This window comes from Lepisosteus oculatus, chromosome 10 (genome assembly GCF_040954835.1).
Source record: "Lepisosteus oculatus isolate fLepOcu1 chromosome 10, fLepOcu1.hap2, whole genome shotgun sequence".
Classification (NCBI taxonomy): domain Eukaryota; kingdom Metazoa; phylum Chordata; class Actinopteri; order Semionotiformes; family Lepisosteidae; genus Lepisosteus; species Lepisosteus oculatus.
Genome location: NC_090705.1, coordinates 22,599,679 through 22,622,968, shown reverse-complemented (window position 1 = coordinate 22,622,968; position 23,290 = coordinate 22,599,679). Strand labels below are relative to the sequence as shown.

The 23,290-nt window shown below is 41.5% G+C and overlaps 2 protein-coding genes across 4 annotated transcripts; one reads left to right on the top strand and one right to left on the bottom strand.

The window, feature by feature from the left end:
• The first annotated feature begins 4,696 nt into the window (after nucleotides 1-4,696).
• iqank1 (IQ motif and ankyrin repeat containing 1) lies at nucleotides 4,697-19,156 on the top strand. 3 transcript variants are annotated; one of them, XM_015357193.2, is made up of 15 exons: nucleotides 4,697-4,774; nucleotides 5,501-5,587; nucleotides 6,509-6,646; nucleotides 9,870-10,003; nucleotides 10,476-10,664; nucleotides 11,192-11,383; nucleotides 12,226-12,351; nucleotides 12,840-12,979; nucleotides 13,317-13,371; nucleotides 14,579-14,671; nucleotides 15,544-15,652; nucleotides 16,061-16,157; nucleotides 17,334-17,468; nucleotides 17,822-17,950; nucleotides 18,823-19,156. In XM_015357193.2, exons 2-15 carry the CDS (start codon nucleotides 5,503-5,505, stop codon nucleotides 18,995-18,997), a joined length of 1,797 nt encoding a protein of 598 aa, XP_015212679.2. In that variant the 5' UTR covers nucleotides 4,697-4,774; nucleotides 5,501-5,502; the 3' UTR covers nucleotides 18,998-19,156. The 3 variants fall into 3 exon arrangements, with proteins under 3 accessions (XP_015212679.2, XP_015212680.2, XP_015212678.2); XM_015357194.2 differs by having other exon boundaries at nucleotides 4,703-4,815; nucleotides 10,500-10,664; XM_015357192.2 differs by having other exon boundaries at nucleotides 4,703-4,815.
• A 345-nt stretch (nucleotides 19,157-19,501) lies between these two features.
• LOC102691625 (fucolectin-like) lies at nucleotides 19,502-21,302 on the bottom strand. The gene is made up of 3 exons (XM_006635741.3): nucleotides 21,236-21,302; nucleotides 20,716-20,998; nucleotides 19,502-20,205 (listed from the first exon to the last, which is right to left on the bottom strand). The coding sequence occupies exons 1-3, from the start codon at nucleotides 21,300-21,302 to the stop codon at nucleotides 20,043-20,045; spliced, it is 513 nt and encodes a 170-aa protein (XP_006635804.2). The 3' UTR covers nucleotides 19,502-20,042.
• Nucleotides 21,303-23,290: the final 1,988 nt, after the last annotated feature.

Here is a 23,290-nt window from a genome sequence, read left to right as displayed (position 1 = left end):
TTCATATAATTGAATACGAGGGTGACAGTGTGTAAGGTGGCTTGTATAACATCCATATTGTCTTTTTTAATTTTAGAGGCCAATTATTGTCATTATACCCACTCAATGTGGAATTAATATCTCAACTTGCTGCTACGAACCCAGCAACCGCACACAGGGGAGAATGAGGAAGTGCAGGCAGCCCCTCTTTTATAAGACATTGCAGGTAACACAGCCCCGTATACAGTAGGAGGTTCAGTGCTGATCGGAGGAGAGGCGTGTAACAGCCTCAAACTCCGATCATAGAGCTCAGCTTATACTCGGGTGAGTGCTTTTATTAATTGGGCACTCAGAAAGCCCATGTCCTGACAAGGGGAGGCCTCTTGGCAGGAGTCCGTTCAACCTGTACATGTGCAAACACTGCTCCCATTTTCACAGAGCATCCAGCATTCTTTAAACAGTAGCAAAACCAGACAGCGCCCTCTTACATTCCCTGCCTGTCTAGAACAGCCCACTGGCTACATATTCCTGTGTGTGTTTATAATTTCCCAGCTTTACACTGCCTGCCAAAATGTGTTCCAAAGACTGCCTTAAAAACAAATTGGGTGAATAAAAACTGAAATAAAAATCTAAACCATCCCTGATTTTTATTGCTAGGGTGGGATTCTTTTGTAACATCCCTTTCTCAAACAAATCAGCCACAGACCCAATTAAGCTGATAATAGAACCTCTCCTTGGTCAAAGGTCTTTCTCTGCCTTAACTTTGCCCCTATGTGTCATTTTAACTGAAGAAGACAGATACTGAAATCTGTGTGACTTCGTGCAGTATCTTTTTGTATCCTAGCTTTTGCCGGAAAACATTTTCACAGGATTTGGTGCTTTTCAATTTTCCTCATCTTTTGCTTTTGCTTACGCTCAGATATACACCCTGGTAACAATCACTGTATGGTCCACATACTAAATTCAAAGTCCCTGTAGCGCAGTCACTAAAATATTGCAAAATACCCACTAAATTTCAGTTCTCAAATGTTATAGTACAGCTCAATTTCTGTTTGGTAGTGCGTTGTTTCAGCTACTGTTTGAACCATAAAGAGTTCTGTCCTTGAGGGGCAATTCTGAAAAGAGAAAAAAAAAGTTTTCTTTTTCTCTTCAGTGCAGCAAGGGTGTGCCTTTTGTCAATAAAATGTTTCATTCATAAAAATGTTTTTCAATGTGACTAGATGGAGTTGCAATGTCACTGTGCTGTAATCCTTGTAGAAACATGGTCTTCTTTCTTGTCCAGGTCTTGAAGGAATACTTTTAAACTGTGACCTTTGTGGGCCTCCAGTGTGGCTTAACTAATAAAAGCATGCCTTGGCACATGTTGGACTCTACGATCTCGGGTTTGAGCCTGACTCATGGCAATAGCTGAATGGGCCCACGCTTCCCCCAAGGTTGGGTGGGATTAATTGGCCTGGGGTCTCTTGATTCTCAGCAACACAAAGACCCCTGCAGGGCTGTGAGGGATGTGCCTCTCCTCCAATCGCCTTTGATATGTTAAAAGAGTGGCATGAATGTGGGCGGGGCTGAGGAGTCAGGTCCCGTGTGCAGTAGCAGGGTTTGTCATTGTGGGCCAAGACATGAAAAGCACAAATAAGGTTTAAATGATAAGTGGTTCTTAATTTTTATATATAGAATTCTGTGTGAGAGCCCTTTTGGCAGTAGACAGCCACAAATTACATCTCCAGAGGCAACAGCCCTATTCCAGCTTGCTTAACCCCCAATGAATACTAGCCCTTCTGTTAAAAGACCCAACTGCTATACTGCCACTCCCTCTCTAACAATGCTGTTACAGTGATTAACTGCTTTGGACCTGTAGCAAAATTCTTGATGTGAGAATTGTTAAATTGAGGAAGCCGTTAGTTCTGTTAAGGGCTTTCTTCCCAAAATAAGCTGATGATGACCTCTACATAACACCTACTGTGGAGGGTGATCCCTGACAGTGTGAAGGCTCTGGTAACAATTCTAAATATACCCACCTGTGTTCTCAGTCAGCTGAATGTGAAGTTTATGCACTAAAAAAATACAAACAATTCATTGCTACAGCCATCTGAGTTGCAATACTCCCCACCCCCACCTTTCCATAAAAATGGTCCAGTCAGCTGCAGAGTGCAAACCATCAGGTTTCTGCTCACTGCCAACATATCTGGAGCGATTATCCTGGAGCAGTGTCTAGACAGCTCTGGACTTACTGGAGGAGGCAATCTGGGCTTTAAAGCAAGACTCGTGTTTCATTTTAATTCATACTTGGCTGGCGAAGAGGGAGCATCAAGTGGCAAGGTTAAATTAATCAAAATGTTTAGTGTCTATTTACTTTTAGAGCAGGATTTCCCACAATGCTCCGTATAACTGTTTGTGACAGGATTCTGACAGATTGCAAAATTATATGTGTTGTCTATAATGGTGTGTAGGTGTGTTTTCTGCCTGTCTGCCTGCATTCACCTCACAACCTACCTGACCTCTGCTGCCTCCCAACACTCCAGCATTTCTGACAAAGGTTCTCCCTGGATTTTCCTTCACATTCTGATCTAATGACCCCAGAACTGCTGTTCACACGAAACGTGTCCCTGTCTTTATTTCATTTCTCAACTCTTTAGGAGAAGTAATTGAAGAAATGTACGAAAACAAGATTCTCCAATTGTGATCCTGGGGAGCACCAACCTAGATATTCACTGTAAATCACCTGTTATTTAAAGATGAGGAACATCTGTCTAAGCAATCAAGCAATGAAACCAGTAAGTTTTAATGAAAGGAACGTTGATCCTTAAGTGCTGTTATTAAGGATATTCAGAATTTTCTTCCAAATGGTCTCTACATTTCTTAATTGAGCACGCCACCCGTTGATCATATTTAAATTGATCAAAGTTAAATTTGTTCTTGGGTTTAGAAATTAATTATTTTAAGGCAACCTATAAAACCAACTAGACTGGGGCTCTCCAGGAGTTTGTTTGTTTAGGATTATTTGAGTGCTAATTTCTTTAAAAGTAAACTTTGCCCAGATAATTCCATGCATGTTCCATCAATGACACTCATCCAAAAAATATTGCTGGGGTTACACTCTAGACAGCTGATCTGCCAATTTGGACAGGCTTTAAACAAGGCTTACTGTACAAACTCATTTTCCTCTTAAGTGTACTTTAGTGTTCATGTTTTCAACCTGTTTTGTTAAAACACTGTGCACTGGTTTCAGATACATCTCCCAGGAATTTGGACTGCAACAGTAATTGTACTGAAATGTAACCCAAACTAAACTGACAGTTCAGTTAAAAATGCTTTGTATTACAAACCATGTCACCCTGCATTTCACAACCAGCAGCCCACTGAAGCTCAACAGGTGTGAACCTGGTCAGTACCTGGATGGGAGACCTCCTGGGAAAGCTAAGGTTACTGCTGGTAGAGGTGTTGGTGGGGTCAGCAGGGGGCGCTCATGCCCCAGTATATGTAGTAAGGCGCTGTCCTTTGGATGAGATGTAAAACCATGGTCCTGACTCTCTGTAGTCATTAAAAATCCCAGGGCATTTGTTGAAAAGAGTATCCTGGCCAAATTTCCCATTGGCATTTACCAATCATGGCCTCCTAATAATCCCCATCTATGAACTGGCTTCATCACTCTTTTCTCCTCCCCACTGATAGCTGGTGTGTGGTTAGTGTACTGGTGCATTATGGCTGCCGTCACATCATCTAGGTGGGGCTGCACATTGGTGGTGGTGGAGAGGAGTCTCCATTACCTGTAAAGTGCTTTGAGTGGAGTGTCCACAAAAGGGCCATATAAGTGTAAGAAATTATTATTATTTAGTGGTTAAGGAAGAGGTCAGGATGGAATCCAAAATGCTTTTATTTGGAACCTTAGTATATTATATTATGGTGCTGAGCATGTCTTAAGGTTTTAAGGTAAGGTTTTGCCGTCTTAAGATTTTACACATACCTAGTAGATGGTTAAAGAAAGCAATAACTTTTGCTAAACAGTACAGATTCTTCTTAAAATGTAGTGAATATACCTGTCAATGGCTTCGAAAAGCCACGAAATACAATATTTGCATATTATGCCCACATTGTTCATGTCAGTACTTGTATTTATTAACTCGTATTAATGCTTTTATTAAACATACATCTAAAATGTGTTTCGGAAACGTTGCGCATTGCTAAAAAGCCCCCATGAATACTGACATTCAAGTGTTTTCTTTTTTTTTTGTCATGTTAGTTGTTACATTATCGACTCCTCGAGACAACTCACACAAAAAGTCGCAGCAGACAGAAGAAATACATTTGTAAGGCAAGCATAATAAAAAAGACAAAGCTTCTCCAACTACAGTCAGGGGGTAATGGACATCCAGATAAAATCAGCGCTCTGAGCTCGTTGTTAAAGCATTTTTTAAGACGCTTGTTTAATATGATCAAGGTCTTCCAGAGATCTCGGGTGATGAGCGCTGTGGAATTGAGCACTATTTCTAACACCGTTCTATTGCAACAAAAACATTGACAAAATAAATGAAATATATTAAGACTAATAATTTGTCTTGATGGAGTCCCTTTGTATAAGTGGAAATGCGGAAAATCCTTTTTGAAGGCATGAATACTAACCTATACAGGTCTGAACGTCAGAGGCTTCAAGCGAAAATTGAGAACCTGCGCACAGTGCGAGCACTGCGGCACCCTCCCTCTCACTTACTACGTAGCAGTTACTATGGACACCAGCTCCGCTTCGGAAACTTTGGAGAAGTTTGTGTTTTAAATGCATTTGCGTAAAAATCAAAAGGTATTTTATTTCAATTGATTTGTATGACAAGAGAACACCAGGTAATATTTGTTTATCACTCAGAAACTTAATTTTAGGCGTCTTGTATTGGTGTTTCTCAATGTTAACTTTGCTTTTTTTTATGTGTTAAAAGTAAAAAAATAATAAAAAGCTCACATCACATTATAACGCTGTATACACAAAATGTATTAAATTTATTTTAAAAAATAGTTAACATGCTTTATTTGAAAATGATAAATTAATAATGTATCACATACATTTTGTGTTGTTTTATTATTGATGCAAACTGATCTTCGGAGCAAATGACTTGTACGTCCTTACGTCTTGAATGTTGCAGTACGTTGCAATATTAAAATAGGCAGCCTTGACACACAGAACGGATAATATCACTGCGATGCAGCAGTAAGCACAGAATGGAACAGACGCAAGCGAAGCCGTGTTTATCTAGCTCATCGACTTTGACTTGAGACAGGACCACATACATTCATCCAAGAAGTGCTTTTTATTTCATGGGTTTGAAAGTAGCGTGGGGGAAACCAGACCATTTTTGCAGTTGCTCGTTGTAAAATATGTATAGGTGTAAAATATGTCAGGGTAGCTAATATTTTTTCAGATGTATTATTGCTAATTTTAGTTAGTGGGTATTGCACTGTATGTGACAGTTGTCTAAGCCCTGGACTGATAACTCTTTATTGACAGGAAGAATTTTCTTTCCATTTTCTGTAGGTATGAACTCCAGCAAAGCCAAAGCAATTCCAGCGATAGGGGTGGGAAGGGTCTCTGCAAAGGGTCCAGTCCAGACCAAAAAAACAGGTATTTTCCTCATTGCACCTTCTTCCAAAGTAAATAAAATACATGATTATTAATTTTTTGCTGTCTTGAATACATGAGAGAAGGACACTTAATAAATCATTTTTCCAAATCTGGTGAATACAGCTAATAATAAACATTCCATGTATATTGTTTTTTCGTCCTGCCACATTGGACAATTTATGTCGTCAAGGAGATATCAAAACTCCTAAGCAGATACAGAAGGCAGCAGAATGATCAAAGCAAAAGCACATTGAGAAAAGATGTCACACACAAATATTAAAGAATCAGGTGTAGTAATACAATTCACGGACACAGTAATATTATTGTACAATAAATGCTGGCACTATACTGTAGATCAGGAAGTGGCACTGCCTCTTCACAGCTCCTGACTTCGAATCCACTTATGTCTGTGTAGAGTTTGCATGTTCTTGGTCACTGGCTGAACAGTAGTGTTGACCATTCAGATTTTAAATTGCATTCACACATAACCTACTGAACACCCCACAGCATTTACCCTGATGAACTCTGAGATCTGCTGACCTGATACATTTTATTTCTGTGGGGCTGCTCAGATTCACTAATTCCAGCCTTGCTAACACTTGTGCTCAAGAGAGCTACACCCCTGTGTAACTGTACTCCACAAACACTCTCAAGATGCTCAATAATGGTGTTAATGATGTTCTAACCCTCAGACATTAGGCCAATGCAAACCCTCGTTATGTTGGATCATAGCTAGACCCAGGCATTTGTGGTAAATTTTGAAAACATTGGTCCAACATAGGTTACCTGTTCAAAATTATCAATACATTGACAGTACATTACAATACTTTTTGGATTGCATCAGGAAACTTTCTGTAACTCTCTCTTGCTTGTTGAATCGCTACGTTCTGTGGCCATACCCATATCTCTTTCTACCTCCAGGACAGAAAATGACAAAAAAAGGCAACACAGTACTTAAGAATGCTGCTAAAAGCCCATCCAAAACTAAAGATGGAAAGAAAGGACCAGCTACTCCTAGCAGTGCTGAACTGGGAGACACAGGATCGAGGGGGAGGTCAGGTATGGCATGGTCTGATGAAGGGCACTACTACAGATAGATACACAGTCACCATGAAATGGTGCTGCTCTGGTGAGATTCTTCATTTTAATGCCTTTAATCCACATGTTTAATCCATATTTGGAAATGCATCACATTATTAATCAGAAAGCCTTGAATCTTGCCTAAACACAACTGGCAGGATTTAATCAAAAAATAAACACACTTACAAATTCAGCTGCATTGTTATCTGCAATTGCCCTTAAATGATAAATGAGAAATGCTAAAGGCAAATCAGAAGAACTGAAATCCATGGTGCTGTACAAAAGGTTTCGTGATCTGAATCACTTACATGCACCAGGCACTTGGAGCTATGGAGATGAAAACTATATCAAAATGTGTGATTCTAACACTCTTGTTAAATAATCACCTGTAATCTTTAAATGTATAACTTACACTAAATGAAATGAACTGTGGTAATTGTAAAATCATAAAGCACTGTTAACCAGTATGCTGCAAACATTTGTTTTAGAATTATTTTTGTAGTTTTCCTGAATTAAAGTAACTGACAGCAACCAGTTAATCCAAATTCTTCAAATGTTTGACCAAAAACGTCTTTTGTTCACTCTGTCAATACACTGTGCACAAGCCTGAAAGATTTCTTTTTAAATGGGACGTCATATGAGAGTTGCCACCCATACAATTGTGCTGCTGTTGTGTGGAACAGGTGTGTTCCTTTCAGTGTCTTAATGACAATCTAGAAATGTGCTGTGTAAGTGAAAATGTCCCCATAATCAACTAGTTATTACATGCAGAGTTGCAGCTTCACAATTTACAACTCCTTTCTTAAATATCAGAGAGACAGTGTTAAATTTATAATAATAATAATAATTGCTTACACTTATATAACACTTTTCTGGACACTCCACTCAAAGCGCTTTACAGGTAATGGGGACTCCCCTGCACCACCACCAATGTGCAGCATCCACCTGTATGATGCAACAGCAGCCATAGTGTGCCACACATCAGCTATCAGTGGGGAGGAGAACAGAGTGATGAAGCCAATTCATAGAGGGGGTTTATTAGGAGGCAATGATTGGTAAAGACCAATGGGAAATTTGGCCAGGACACCAGGGTTACACCCCTACTCTTTTAAAGAAACACCCTGGGATTTTACGTCTCATCCGAAGGACGGTGCCTGTTTACGGTATAGTGTCCCCATCATTAGGCATTAGGACATTAGGACCCACATGGACCGCAGGGTGAGCGCCCCCTGCTGGTCCCACTAACACCTCTTCCAGCAGGAACCCTAGTTTTTCCCAGTAGGTCTCCCATCCAGCTACTGACCAGGCTCACACCAGCTGAGCTTCAGTGGGCTGCCAGTTGTGAGTTGCAGGGTGATATGGCTGCTGGCCAAATCAATTTACGATCTGACAGCCTGTTTCCACAGTGTTTTTAACAGATTATAGGATGTGTATTAGAAGACAATTACACGTTCTGAAGGGTACCAGTTTTAGGAAACATATTCCTGTCAGCTTGTGCCAAGATGCATATTGGCATTTCATGCTTTCCTTCAGAATAGTTTCAGAAATGCAGTTTAAGAAATACAGAAAACAATTCGAAAAATACAAGCTTTACATTTTAGGTTTAAACAAAGTATATAGTTTCTAGCCTTGCTAATATTTGTTTGCCGCACAAAACTGATATACTGTAATATCATGCTTGCTGTTTGTTAAGAACAGAAAAAATAAAAACAAATATATAGGCATACAATGAAACAATACAAAATAAGACTGTAATTTGCATTAAACATTGAGTAGAAATAATTCATCTATACACAGGAATAAGACATATGATTTGCATTGAACAATTACATGAGACTTGTCAGTTATCACTGCAAACCTGGTCTTTTCAATAGCATTTTAATGGTAAAAATGATCACTTTATGTATTGTAATTAGTGTGTGACTGAAGGACACCTTCAATTTGCGGGGTGGTTTATCTTGAGGTATTCGTGACATCACTATGAAAAATGTCACTCTGCTGCATTTCAGGCAGATGGGAGTTCTCATCAGACAGTGGAGCTAGTGTTCTCACTCACTTTGCCTTCATTCTCTTATCTCCTCTCTGTCTAGCCCTACGTTGCAGAAATTGCATGGAATGATTATGAGGTCATTTGTACCTTAAAACACTTGCATTTCGAAGAAAAGAACCTGGCTCCGTTACATCAAAAAAAAGACGTGGCACACAAGTTGGCACTTTGGTCCAATAATCAATCAAACCATTATAAGTGTTCATTGTACGCTAGTCTTGCGGGGATAAAAGAACACATACTGCATAAATCAGGAAAGAACTGCATGTTTATTTATTTAACAGTTCCTTATATTTCTTAATTTAATTTAAATACGATATGCCATGACCTCATTTGCACGTACAAGAATCTTGATTTTTAGTTAGAAGTGCATAATCATAGTTATTTGTTTTCAGTGTCTTGCAGCAAGCCACAGAAAAACAAAATAAGGAACTGTGTTTAATGTCATCACATCCGAAAATAAAAATGAGGATTTTTATAGTCTGTGCTTGGGTTTGCAACTGTTGATCCGAACGTTTTTGTCCTGGTACCAGATTTCCGAGAGAAATTCATGTCAGTTTGTGTTCACCGTGACTTTAAGAATCAAGTTGTGCTTTTAGCTCTTTGGGTCTGAGTTAAGAGCACAGCGCCACCTGCTGTCCTTGTTAAGGATCGACCCAGTTTTGTCAAACGCCATGTTTGCGCTGTGGCTGTAACCTCTCTGCAGAACACCCTTCAAAGTTTTCTAAAACTTTGAGACAACAATGTCTGCAATCCTGTTTCTACATGAATTTGACCTAATATGCATCTTTCTTTCCTCTTGCTGAACAGGCTGCAATAAATGGCCTAGATTTAACCCATCTACATCCTCCATACCCAGTGGGTTCAAAACCACAGGGACTTCTGGTTACGAGATTCTGAACTAAATTAAATTAACACTATAACTTCAAATCTTTAGCCATTGATGATGATCTTCACTTTAAAGGAGATTAATATGCGCATGACATACTTTATGTCCAGGGTTCAGGCTCTCCAGCAACATGCTGTATCTTCATTCTGGACTGCAGAAATGGAAATCCTTGGGAAAGATGGTCTGTGTCACTGACTGGAACATGTTACTCAGTTAAAGACCTTTCAGCTCTGCATTTGTCAGTCTTGTCTTTTTGGTTGCTGTAGAGCTCAGCCCAGAGGAGAGAGCTGCTGTCACTATCCAGTGTGCTGTGCGACAGCTCCTGGCCAGGGGGGAGAGAGAGAGGAGGGAAAGAGAGAGAAAGAAGTATGAGGAGCTTATGGACCAGCTTCAGAAAGAGGTCAGAGGACAAAACACCAAGCTCTCCATTTAATGTTAACTTATCCAAAATGTTAAACCCATAAGAACGCAAAATGTGTGTGGCATACAAACCTGTGAAAAGAATGTCACCCAACTTGTTTAAGATCCGAATGTAAAACTATAAAATGTTTCAATGGAAAACAGTTGTTGCTTTGACTGTTCATTCTTTCTTTTAAAGTCTCTGTTCTGCATCAGAATGCTGAAGGATGCCTCTTTATTATTTATTGCATGTTTATACAGTACATGCCTGTGTTCGTATGCGGGCTTCTGTGTACTTGTGTGTCTCAAAGTCTTATAATATAATAATAATAGTTTGCAAACTGAAGTTTTAACTTCAGTTCTCTGTGCTTTGGTATGACTGTTTATGTGTGACGGCTTCTAAAATCTGTCTCTGGATGCTTGTGTGCACCTGTGTGCTTGAGTGTCTGTGTGATTATGTCTGTACCTGGTAGTCACTCAGTGAGGGTGTGCTGCAGGCATTTCTGGCACTGGTGCGCAGGGAGCAGGAAGAAGCAGAGAGGGAGAGAAAGAGGGAGGAAGAGGAGAGGAAGAGGAGGCAGGAGGAGCAGCGCAGGAGGACTCGCCTGCTGGAGGCAGCCTTCGAGGGTGAGGCAGAGGAGATCCTGGCTGTGCTGAAAGAGGTTAGGCTCTGCTTTGACACGGCTCTGTGGACAGAGGCTGCGGTACACTGCACTCACCTCTAAGTTGTAGACTTTGCACTTTGTAAGATTTAATTAATTAATATCTTACAAAAAGCATGTGAAAATTAGTACTTTACAGTGATCTTACTCTATATCATATTTTTACTACTACATATTATCTAATTATGCGAATGTATTTTTACATTACTGGATTAACATTATATAAAAATATTTTAGCTTCGTTTTGGTAGCAAAACACAATCTCTTTGGATTTCTAGCTGAATTGTGAGTTTTACAGCAAAACTTTTAATTGGATGTAATAGATTTACAATTTCTTAAGCTTGCAGAATTGTAGAAGATACGTTTAGCTTATCTTTTCCCAAAACATATCTGTTGGACACAAAAACGGCTTGAACCCCGACTCTGTGAAGAATAACTGACTCTGAGACGAAAACCTGCTTTGCAGATTCTTTGCAGTAAATGGTGCTTTGTCTTTGGTTGTGTCTTGTCTTACGGTTCCCCTCCAGGTGTCTGACCTGGAGACCAAGCAAGGTGTTGGGTTTGACGAGGCAGGGCGGCGGCAGCGCCTGCTCAGTCAGTTGCGGATCATCAGTAGCACAGATGCTCACGGCAACACAGCGCTCTCGGAGGCAGCGGGGGGCGGGCAGTCGGAGATCATCACCCTGCTGATGGAGCGCGGGGCTGACGTTAACACCAAGGCAAGGCCAGCGCCCGCATCTGGACTGGTCTCTTCCCAGATACTGGGCCATCTCTAAATCGCACCACAATAATCTCCAGCAGCTAAATATATGCTGCAGAGTCCAAGAAGACCTTCACACCGATCAATGGTTTCTTCTCTGTATAAGGTCTACAGGGTTCTTTACATCTTTACAAATGGTTTACATATGGGTTTACACGGGCGGAGCAGTGGCACTGTGGCTAAGGATCTGCACCTGCACCTGTGGCTGGAAGGTTGCCGGTTCAAATCGCATGGCTGGCAGAGGAATCCTACTCTGTTGGGCCCCTGAGCAAGGCCCTTAACCCCAACTGCTCCAGGAGTGCTGTATAAATGGCTGACCCTGCTCTCTGACCCCCAGCTTCTCCTCCCTGTCTGTGTGCCTCTGTGTCTCATGGAGAGCAAGCTGGGGTATGCGAAAAAAGAGAAATTCCTAATGCAAGAAATTGCATATGGCTAATAAAGTGATCTCTTACGTATTAATGAAGAACGTGATAATATAAATGCAACAAGAGAGCTTGAATGTGTGTTGTCTCATGTCAGACTCTCACCATTAGAGTAATTGATTCATTTGGCTGACACTTATCCAGAGCAACATACATTTCAATCACCTGCACATCCAAAGTTGGCACTTTGTCTCTACAGTTCGGTTTACTGGAGCGCGCTGGATAACGTACTTTGCTGAAGGAGATATCTGCAATGTGCCCATCTGGGGTGTGCAATAGTAACAATTCCTAGTAGCATTGGAGGGCTGGCTTCTCTTAAGAATTGAGAATTGGGCATGTGCTTAATAAAGTCCTTGAGATGAATGTGTGTTTTTCACAGGGTGGTTTTGGGAGGACTCCCCTGTATCGGGCTGCTTTTGGAGGTCACCTGAGTGCAGTCCAAACCCTGCTACAGTTGGGAGCAGACCCCAGAATACATGCAGATGATGGCAGCACACCTGAACAGGTATCTTGGAAATACGTTAGAGAGTAACTGAAGAAGCATGTCGTGTCAACCATCAGAGCACAGACTTCATTATTTTGAGTCCCGGGTGAGAATGATAAAGAGTCTGCCAATTTAGACTTTAAAACTCATTTGTTTTTTGGTTTTTGTCTCCCTTGAGAACTAGTCTAATTGCTGCGTTCAACCATATATTGCTCTGCTTGGTTATTTGCCTGTGATTTACAGATTCCACTCATTTACTTTGTATTTGATGGTGAGCTTTCTATTAAGGAGAGGAATGTTACAGAGAACCCCTGAAGTCTGAATATGCTCAAGCATTAACACCAAAATACCGAATAACTTGGGCCAAAGCCCATGTTAATGTAGTAATAGACTATGCTGTTGACTGTGGCAGATTTTGGTTGTACTGCAGGCAGTAAGAAAACAGTTCAACTCATTCATTATACCAGGGTGGTGCTGAATGTATGTGTGTGTGCACTGTGGGCTCCCAGGTGGCCTCGGGGAATGGCATAGCCCTGATTCTGCAGGGCTGGGACCTGAAGGCCACAGACGCGATGCTGGAGAAGATGGAGGCTGAGAAGCAGAGGAGAGTCATAGAGGAGCAGAGGCAAAGAGAAGCTGAGGCTGACCGGTGAGACCCACTGTACCTACGTATACTTTCCACCTGCTGTTCTGGCATTTATGGCAAAGGTTACAAAAAACCAAACGAAAAAAAAATTCAAGGGAACCGATAAGAAAAGACTCGATTCTCATGTACGATACATATTTGCTCATTTGTATTGTAAACGGACATAAAGTGATTTGTACTTAAAATTTGTGGCAGATGAGAGTTTCAATTGTTTCAACTTTTCAATCACAGACATCCGAAAGATGGAATTTAGGATTTCTCGTTTCTCTGTTTTATAAAGTCGAAGGTAGTCGTAGTCACAGACAGCTAAACCATAGACACATGTTGTTTCCCCCTACAGGCTGAAATCTGAGGTTCAGCAGCTAGAGAAAGAGCATGAGAGGTGTCAGAAAGAGGTGAGAGCTGCAGGTGAACAGGAGACTTTAGGAACATGTTTTATATTTTGTATGTTAATGCCTTTCAGGACCAGCTGTGTTCTGCTGTGTTAGTTGGAAGTTAAAAATCTCATAACAGATAAAATAAGCAGCTTAAGTGTCGTTAAACCAACATACATTCCTCCTATAAGATTTGCCTAATTAATAATGAGTTCAGGAAAACTCTGATTATCCCTGTATGGTAATATATAAAATCTTACAGAAATGTTAAGCTTTTTTTAAACACAATGCAGACACAAGTAATGTATACCATAACATTTTTAGAACATCTATGATACTTGGGGAAAAAACATTTCTTTTATAATGCTTTTACACAATATTCTGCAGCAGGTTGACCCATTGAAGGATTGTTGTCTCTGCTAGAAACCACTAAACAGGGCTTCAGAGACCTCAAATAGGCAATTAGTATATTAAATTATAATGCACATCCTCACAGCGGTCTAATTAGTGGGTTTATTTGTGTATATAAGCCTTGGTGTAGGTTGCCCAAGGGATGTGGAGATGTTTGTTGATCTTCTTGAAGTGTATATGGAACGCTTATATAATAATAAATGATTATGTATAAAGGATAGATATGAGGAAGATACATTAATTGAAGAAAAAAATTAATTAATTGAAAATAAATTGAAGCATGACTGTTTATTTCCTAAAGCCTCAGGTATTCATCAGAAAATAATTGAATATGTTTATTGTCCTTCGTTTCATTCATTCTTTAAAATGTACTTATCTTGCACTTAGCTTGTGTTAAGATAGATACATTGATAACAACGTTTTAATGACTTTTTAAGGAAGCAAACAAAAAGATGCATGCTAATATTTACTTTTAGTGCTGAATAGTACTGCATTTGCTTCATTTCACACAAGTCATTATTTTAAAGTTAGACAAGCAGCTTGTAACTGTAATGCATCGCTTTTTAAAAGTATTTTACCCAGCACTGTCAGTGAGGCATGTGAAAGTATTTCTTTCATGTATATGAACCCTATTGTCAGATATAAACAGAAGCCAGCATGTTCCTGGTCTAAAGCAGACCTATAAAATGTCCAATGCAGAATTCAAAAGTCTAACACATTTTAGCACCATATGTTTTAGTTTGTGCAGGTACTGGGATTAGGCAATGCGCTGAGTCTCCTGCAATCACCTTTCTCGTTGTGTTCCTGCTGTGTGCAGCTGCAGAAGGCTTACTGTGAGCTGAACAAGAGGATCTCCGAGCATGACAAGTGCGAGAGGAAGGGTCTGGACCGAGCCCAGCTGACACTGCCGGTGAGGGCGTTGGCTCTGCCAACAGTGTTCAGTATGTCAGAGGTGGCGTGGAATTGCTACTGCCCGTGAGGAACTATGTAAATTACGAACCCTGTGCGGGTCTCCAGGCGAGGTCCGGTAGCTGAGGTATCCAAGGCAGGCGAAGAGGTCGGGTGGTCGGTTATTCCAGGCTGGGTCAAGTCCGGGTAGTACACAAGAAGAGAGGCAAATAAATCCGATAAGGGCGAGGCAAGAGCGAGAAATCCAAACACCAAAAGAAAGGTGTGGATGTTTTAGGGCTTCCAGACGAGGAAGAGCTGGTACTAAGGAGGAAAGGACGAGGTGAGCTCATAGGGCAGAAGAGATCCTAATACCAAGCGATGTTACCGGATGAGCTGAGGGTTTAAATAGTGAAGGAAGGGGTGTCTAAGGGAAATTAGATAATGAGGGGTTAATTAAGACCAGCTGCAGCCATAACATTGCCCAGGATTACAGCAAGTCATCACTGTACTGCTTAATCTCTGTAACGCCAATCTGATTCAGTTACCTGTGGTAACTGTAGAACAGCTCCTCATTTTTAAGGATCTGTGATAGCTTTACTTTAGGAATTGATTGAGGGAAAATGAACACATGAGAAAACCAGATAGTTTTGCACGTCTCTGTTACACATTGCAGCCTTACCCCTTCCCAGCTGTTTTTTTTCCTGGATGCCTGCGAAATCACCTAACGGTAGCAGAAGCAAACTAAAAGCCATCCATCCAGCACTGGTGTTCTTTTTTTTCAAACTTTTTTCCCCCCTTATGCTGTGTGCAACCAAAGCCTACTTCCCCACGACATTTCTGCGCCTTGTCTTTTGTCCCTTTCCACGCCTCTCTCTTTCTCTGTGGGAGCAGGCGATCGGCGAGGCCGAGCAGCAGCTGGAGAGGGTGCGAGAGGAGGCCCAGCGAGCCGAGGAACAGCTCTCCCTGGCGCGGCTGGAGCTGAGGGAGCAGGCAGGGGAAGGTGGGGCTACCCAGACTGCCACGAGATACAGAAAGCGACTGTCCAGGCATTGGGAGGCTCAAGAAATCAGATCAGAGAGCACTGTAGATCAGGGTGACATAACCCCAGTACTGCAAGGCTGCAATTTTCATTTCATCACGTTCTCATTTGACGCAAGCTCCTCACTAACTGATTGAAAACACCGTTAGGGCACATAGATTATTTCAAATGTCCTTTCAGGTTTTTCCCAGTACACAGGGTCCAGTACATCTGCCACTTTTCCAAAACACGTGACTGCCTTTCGTGTAGCACCTGAGCGGTGCAGCAGTTTCACGATCTGTCATGTCTCCCTCGGTGAGTGATTCTGCGAGCGCACTGTTGAGGTGCACGAGTGACCCTGTGCAGTGACCCCCAAAATCTGACCCTCAGGTGCGGTCGCAGAGCGCGGTGCGGTGCACTGTCTGGTGCGTGAGCTGGATGATGTTCTGCTCAAAGACGTTGGGGGAAGGATCCAGCAAGATGGCCGGTGAGGGGTCATAGGTCGCAGGAGACCTTATACCTAATGCAGCAGGACCCGGAATTTAGACAATTCTTATTTTAAAACCTGTTTCATTAACCTTAGAGTCATTTAAAATAATTAGCCAACATCAGTGTCATTTGTTTGATTTGGATATTATTAACCTCATTTTGTATGTTACTATATTATTTAATAGAAGTTAAGCTGGGTGACATTAAAGCACAACAGAATAAGCAAACATATTTCACAATATAATTGTTTTATTCTATCATAAACCTGCCTCCCAGCGACATTCCTTGACTATTATAGAGGAAAAGATTTCCTATTTCAATGTGGGGAGAAATGTAACAACTGCCATTTATGGATAATTCAGTAATGGTAATTCAACTCTGGATAATGTTTTAAAATGAATTTCACCAAAGATGAGGGACACACATGCTATTAAATTGATCAGGTGATTGCTCATTATAAATTTAATTGTCTGATTGTCCTTTCTGAGACAATCTCCTGTGTCTAGGAATGGTGCAAAATTATAGGTCATAGCTTCCTACGTTTTGTTCTCTGTTTAAAAAAAAATTAATAACATGAAGGATTTACTTAAAAACTAAAGTGAATTCATGCTACATGTGAACACATTTTAGATTAAGAAATTGTTCACAATATAAACTAATGTACAGTATGTTCATGAACATTGGATACCACCAGGATGGTGAAACAGGACTACCATCTAGTGGTGGCAACAAACATAAGACAGAACATTTTGTACTAAAACACTTTAGGCTTAGTATAAAGGTTTTGATTGTGTTGCTATTTTATCCTGTACACATCCCTACCAAACTGTCCCACAAACTCCTGCAGTGGTCAACGCACAATGCTGATCCCAACAAAAAGGTTAATGTGATGAATTAGCTGCTACAACACTTCATACTGGTTGCTTGTGTTGTTGTGATCATGTTTTTGAAGATTCTAATCAAAGATAGCTAAATGAGGACTAAAAACCAGTTGTCATGAATACTGAGAACAGGAGGAACTTCTGTACACAAAGAGTTGTGGTAGTGTGGAGCAGCCTACCCAGCCTTGTTGTTGAGAGCTTGGAGGAAGTTGAATGCTTTTGACTTCAACTGGATTTATGGCATCTATTTGCATAGAGACAGTTTAAGTCCACAAATTTGTCCTTGGTTCCAGCTGGCCTCTGCTCATAGATCCTTCAGGACAGGCAGCCACCTTCCTACGCTACCGAGACACAAACTACCTGGATGCTCTGAATCCAGAACACATGCAGCCTGAGGTATTGCGAGTGGCACTGCTGGGTGCCATCAGGTGAGAGACAGGGGAGAAGGGTAAGGAGTAGGAGGAGAGAGGACAGAGGGAAAGAAAAAAAGGGAAAATGTAGATGAAGGCAGAGGAGATTGAGAGACAGGGATGAGTAGCAGAGGGGAACAGAGTGAGGTGGGAGAAGAGACAGAGAAAAGGGAGGAGAGAACATAGGGCAGGAGGTGATATTGGTGAGAAAATTGAGGGAGAATGTAGCTGTAAAGCAAGAGGAAGAGGGATACCTAGATACAGAAACTAACACACTATGGGGTGGGAAAGACTCTAGATTCTGGTGGGCCAAAGACTTTTCTTTGTGGAGAGAACTGCAGTGGCTAATCAATGTCCTACTCCTACTCCAGGTTTGGTAAACCCTTGGTGATCAACATGATGGAGGCAGATGTGTCTGAGTCAGTGAAGAATCAGATGAATCAGATACAGGCTGGATTGATGGATCAGCTTATGAACAAAAAGCTGCTGCAGAATGAGAGGTACAGTGCAGAATAACTTGTTGAGTTTTCTTCTGAAAAGCTCTCTGTTTCCTTATGCTGCTAAGATGCAACATGGCATAGACTTACAGTAATGTGTGATTGACTATAAACTTCAGAGTCGTGATCTCCAGCCTTTGAAGGCTACAGTCCAGAAAGGAATTTAATTCTTTTTAAAAAATCAGGGGCATTGGATGGTGTCCAATTTTCTGACACATCGGGTGGGGGGTGGGGGGGGAGATCACAAAAATGTTTTGCACTGATGAAGTCAAATGATAATGAAAACATCTTCATAGATGTTGTACCCTTATATGTATTCACAGCCCGTTTAGCCCAATGTTACCGTCAAGTCTGTGGCATGATAACAGTTGATTTCTATTTGAGGAAATGTTGTGCAAAAATCATCAACCGTGCTTGATTGTCAAGGTTTCATTATGATGCTCTTTTCTTACCTCAGACTTATATTATCTTGCATTTGCAGGAGTCCCACTTCCTTTCTGACCACAACAGGCAGCACAAAGACTCAATCTGATACTTAGACTGTTAAACTCTCACACCCATGTGACGCTTTACGAAACAGGCAGTGGGGCATCATATAATGGTGTATCTCAATATCAAAGCAGGACTAGGGGCAAACGGAGCATATTTCGTTTTTTTAACCTATATTTATAGATGTTTTTAGTACCCTATTTTGTATTATACCAACCAAGCATGAGAAAAAGCATGGTGACCGTCTCATTGTTGTGTACTGTACTCAATACAATCATTCAGATTTTACAGACCACATAGTAAAATGATTCGACTTGAATAACATTACCCAACATCTTGTTGAAAGAGGACTCATTCTCTTTCTCTCTTTTGCCACCTTTTGTTAGGTACTTGATCCTGGTGCGGCCCTCTGATGGCCCCCAATACTCCAAAACTGAGTTCAGTGCAGCCAGAACCGAGAAGTTCAGCTTTGTCCTTGTGACAAAGCTCCGCAGCCCTCCCGAAGCCTTGCTGACTGCTTTCTACCCCATTGACGTCACCCTGCCTCGGCCACAGCTGTGACTGACGCAGAGTCTCAGCTTCTGCTCCACACTGGAGGTCCAACAGCTTAAGCTAATAGATTTCTAGGTAATGTTGCAATGGTAAGGATCCACTTTGCCTATGAACCAATCAGAATTTATTTCTGTAGAAGAAATCAGTCAATAAATGTATATTATTGAATTATGTTGTCTTTATTTATTTGTAGTTCACCTAGCCTAAGCGTCATTTACGTATTGTAGATAGTCTCTGCCCACAAATTTCTACAGTTCCACTTGCTTCATGATTTAGTTGAAACTAACATAGCAATAGTTTTAAGAGAATAATGAAGATTAAGAAAAAAAGTCACAATTACAGTTAAGGGAATAATTGATGAAATCACGAGGACACAGGCATTCAATATTTATTAGTTTACATTATGCTAATAATATCATGATATAATCCCATCTATATATTAGAAGGATAATGTTGACAGAACAGCAGCATGTGTTTTGAATATTCTTGTATTCTTGTGTTCACTGTTAAGCATATTCTCAGTGCACCAGGTGACCATCTGTGCCACTACAGAAAAAAAATAAAGATTCCATCATTTTATTTTAAATACATCGCTCGTAAAATTTCCACTACACACAAGTGAGTAGCAAAAATGTCATACAAAAAGGTATTTTCAGCTGCATTTCTGACTTTTTCTTTAAAAAGCTAAAAACTAGAAGAGATCAACCTCTGCCTGTTTCTTTGCAGCTCACATGCCAACTAAACTTCCCAATCGATATTTTCCTTGTTGGTTCACACACCCTGGGCTCTCTTTCTCTGCCACAGTTCGGAACCCAGCAGAATATGAGAGGTTAAATAACAGACTTTCCAGAGGCAGGGTAATGCCAGTGTCCAACCTCTTTAATCCTTTGATTTGATGTTATTACAACATAAAAACTCAGCACATGTGATTGTGCCAAAACAGTGCAATGCAACAGACTACAACACCTTTTAGAAAATGCTGCCAGTTTCCTTCACTACTGATGCACACATCTTCTCTCGGTGCTCAAGACCAGCGTGAGGGAGAGGTTCACTGCTAGGGGCAGTTCTCATCTCTGACTGGCACCCTGAACACCTCCACCTCGCACAGGCTCAGAATCCTGTTCACGTTGTGATGCGTCACGGAAACATAGCGGCCCATCATCCCCAGACAGCAGAACTCCCGAGCGACCTGGCCCCCTGATGAGATCTCTCCACACCTGCACAGAGATCACAAACACTCAGGACCCGTAGAGATCACTGGGGTCTGCTAAGGATAACAGCATACTGTATGACTGCAGTTTGAATGTGCACTCCTAATCCACATCTCAGGCACATTGTTCTGCAGGCATCTTGCCATTTGCAGCCCGGAGATAAAGTTGAGATGTGTTCAGAGCTTGTTATCTTAAGGAAGAAAGGTGGAGCAGGCTATTGCTGTTGAACAGAAAAAGGGCTGTAATCCTTTTTCTTGTCATTCAGGGCTGAGTGGTAGCGTGCAGATAAAACCACAGTATGGCACGAGCAGTCTTGAGGAAAGGGCAGTGTTGCTGGTGGTCCTAGAGAGAGAAGGCTATGTTGCGCTCTGAGAGGTATACTGCGTGCTGATGGCGGGCAGCGGAGACTCCAGTTATTGCAGCTCTGGACTGCAGACGCACGCCCTGTCATCACAGACTCATTCCATCACTTGGAAACAATCACTGTGTGTTCGCTGTCAGTGTGGTAATGCTCACAATTGGTTCCAGTTATGGTCTTGGTGGTTTCCCACCAGGACCTGCGCTCCCGCTAGCCAGCCGCGGCAGCAGTCATCGTCCTGGTTTGTGATGCGGAGAGGGGAGATGTTGTGCTCAGCGAGCAGGTCCACTCTCCACCAGGGAGAGTTCTGCAGGTGCGTGCTGCTGCAAGAGCCCCTGTTGAAGTCTGACTCTGTGTTTCCGTCCACTGCATTAATGGCCTGCCCCAGCTCTAGCACCGAGGACTGGGTTGGGCGGCCGTACAGTGCAACATTCTGCTCTGCTGGAGAAATACCGGGAAAGCTGTCAGCCACGAGACACGGCAACTCCCTGATTCCCCTGTTAACTGCTGATGAGCTGACCCAACTACTCAGCATTGTTGCCTGTATGAGAAGGAGTATTCTAGGAGAGATTGAGTTGTGTTGTACAGTACATAACACAAACTTAGCTGAAACAAAAAGCAGGGAATTGCACAATCACAAATACAATTGTTTGGAGACAGCTTTAGTTATGTGCTTACCATTGGGAAGACGTTCACAGGTCTCAGTGGGAACCAGGCTGGTCAGGAGCAGCAGAGCCCAGAGCATGCACAGCTTCGTCCTGATGGTTTAACACCAACACTGGCAGCAGTGAGTAACACTGCATCAGCACTTGGCATGAGAAACAATGGTACTGGCAAAAGCAGCAGTGCTCATAACAGCAGTAATAACAGTTGCAATAGTTACGTTTTTAGTAGCTGTATCGCAGTAGTCTATCATTTGTCATCTTCAACATCCATGCAATTAATTCCAAATGTAAAAATCCCACTTCCCACCTTTAAAGTTTCCATTTCCAAACCTGTTCTGTGCACACGTTTAGTCACACAAACTTTGTAATAATAGACAACAATTTTCAGGCCCGAGTCTGATTATAGCATTTTTCAATTTACAGCAGAAATGTATGTTTGCAGGAAAACAGATTTATTTTCAAAACCTAAATTAATTTAATCTGGAGTTTTATTCTAAGTGCTCCTCCTGTATTTACTAACACCTTTTTAACATTTGGATCGTCACCTGCAATACAGAAAACAGGGAATTTGGTAAAGATCGTACACATTTAGAAGCAATTTTATCTGTAGTATCTTACATAAATTAGAAAGCCAGATAATTCATATATCGTACTTCAATTATACATATTTACAGACCTCAGTACCTTATTCCCTATTTGTTTGTACTATTGCAAATCTCCTACTTACTTTCTGTGGCTTCTCAGCTCTCTGTGCTCACAGGCAATCAACTTGCTATTGTATGTGCCTGCAGCCCTATCAGAGCTCCAATAAACCCTAGACACCTGCTCATTTAAAGCCACGGATTACAGGTCCAGAACATGGCCAATTTGAGTGCTATGTTTGTATTGGTTATTTACATATTTGAGTGAATTTGGATATTTAATACTGCACTGTCCACACAGCAGACGGGTTTATTGCAAAACTGCTTGATATAAGCATTATCTGTAGAAATGTTGCCTTGACTTCTTTAAAAGTACACAAGATGCCCTTTCTCACGTAACATGCCTGCTAGGATACGCGAGTGTAAATTGGTTTATACTTCCCAGAGATATCTCAGCAGTCTCCACTGTTACAAGCACCACCAGTATATAATAATAATAATAATAATAATAATAATAATAATAATTGCTTACACTTATATAGCGCTTTTCTGGACACTCCACTCAAAGCACTTTACAGGTAAAGGGGACTCCCCTCCACCACCACCAATGTGCAGCCCCACCTGGATGATGTGACAGCAATCATAGTGCGCCAGAACGCTCACCACACATCAGCTATCAGTGGGGATGACAGCAGAGTAATGAAGCCAATTCATAGATGGGGATTATTAGGAGACCATGATTGGTAAGGTCAAATGGGAAATTTGGCCAGGATGCCGGGGTTACACCCCTATCTTTTCGAGAGATGCCCTCGGTTTTACATCTCATCCGAAGGACGGCGCCTGTTTACAGTATAGTGTCCCCATCACTATACTGGGGCATTAAGACCCACATGCAGGTGAGCGCCCCCTGCTGGCCCCACTAACACCTCTTCCAGCAGCAACCTTAGTTTTTCCCAGGAGGTCTCCCATCCAGGTACTGACCAGGCTCACACCTGCTGAGCATCAGTGGGCTGCCAGTTGTGAGTTGCAGGGTGATATGGCTGCTGGCGTATAAATATATAAAACCCCATCTCTGCTGGTGGCTGATAGACCCTTCCCTATCAGAAGACATTGTTCTGGCAGTTACAGGGTCTTGCAGGGAGCTGAGATAAGCACATGAGTGTTTAGGGCAGATTATGGATCAGATTTGTATGCACTGGATGGTAGGCTATAAGTATGTTTAAATGGAGTATTAGACAGCATTGCCTTTACCATACATGTTGACTATGGGCTCATGCCACAGTTGAAAGGGCTCAGAATACGCTTACAACATGATGTCACGTTCCTGCCTGCCTGCATCTATCTTTCAAAATAAGATTCAGCTTGCGAGCTTTTTAAAAAGGCAAGAAAAGAAGACCATTTTTGTAATTAAATGCAAAAATTTCCAT

Coding starts and splice junctions, on each gene's coding strand:
- LOC102691625 (XM_006635741.3), bottom strand. CDS start 21,302: ATGCTCTGGGCTCTGCTGCTCCTGACCAGCCTGGTTCCCACTGAGACC. Junction 20,999..21,235: donor CTGTGAACGTCTTCCCAATG/GTAAGCACATAA, acceptor GTATTTCTCCAG/CAGAGCAGAATGTTGCACTG. Junction 20,206..20,715: donor GACCATAACTGGAACCAATT/GTGAGCATTACC, acceptor ATCTCTGTGCAG/GTGTGGAGAGATCTCATCAG.
- iqank1 (XM_015357193.2), top strand. CDS start 5,503: ATGAACTCCAGCAAAGCCAAAGCAATTCCAGCGATAGGGGTGGGAAGG. Junction 12,352..12,839: donor ATGGCAGCACACCTGAACAG/GTATCTTGGAAA, acceptor GTGGGCTCCCAG/GTGGCCTCGGGGAATGGCAT. Junction 16,158..17,333: donor AGGATCCAGCAAGATGGCCG/GTGAGGGGTCAT, acceptor CCTTGGTTCCAG/CTGGCCTCTGCTCATAGATC.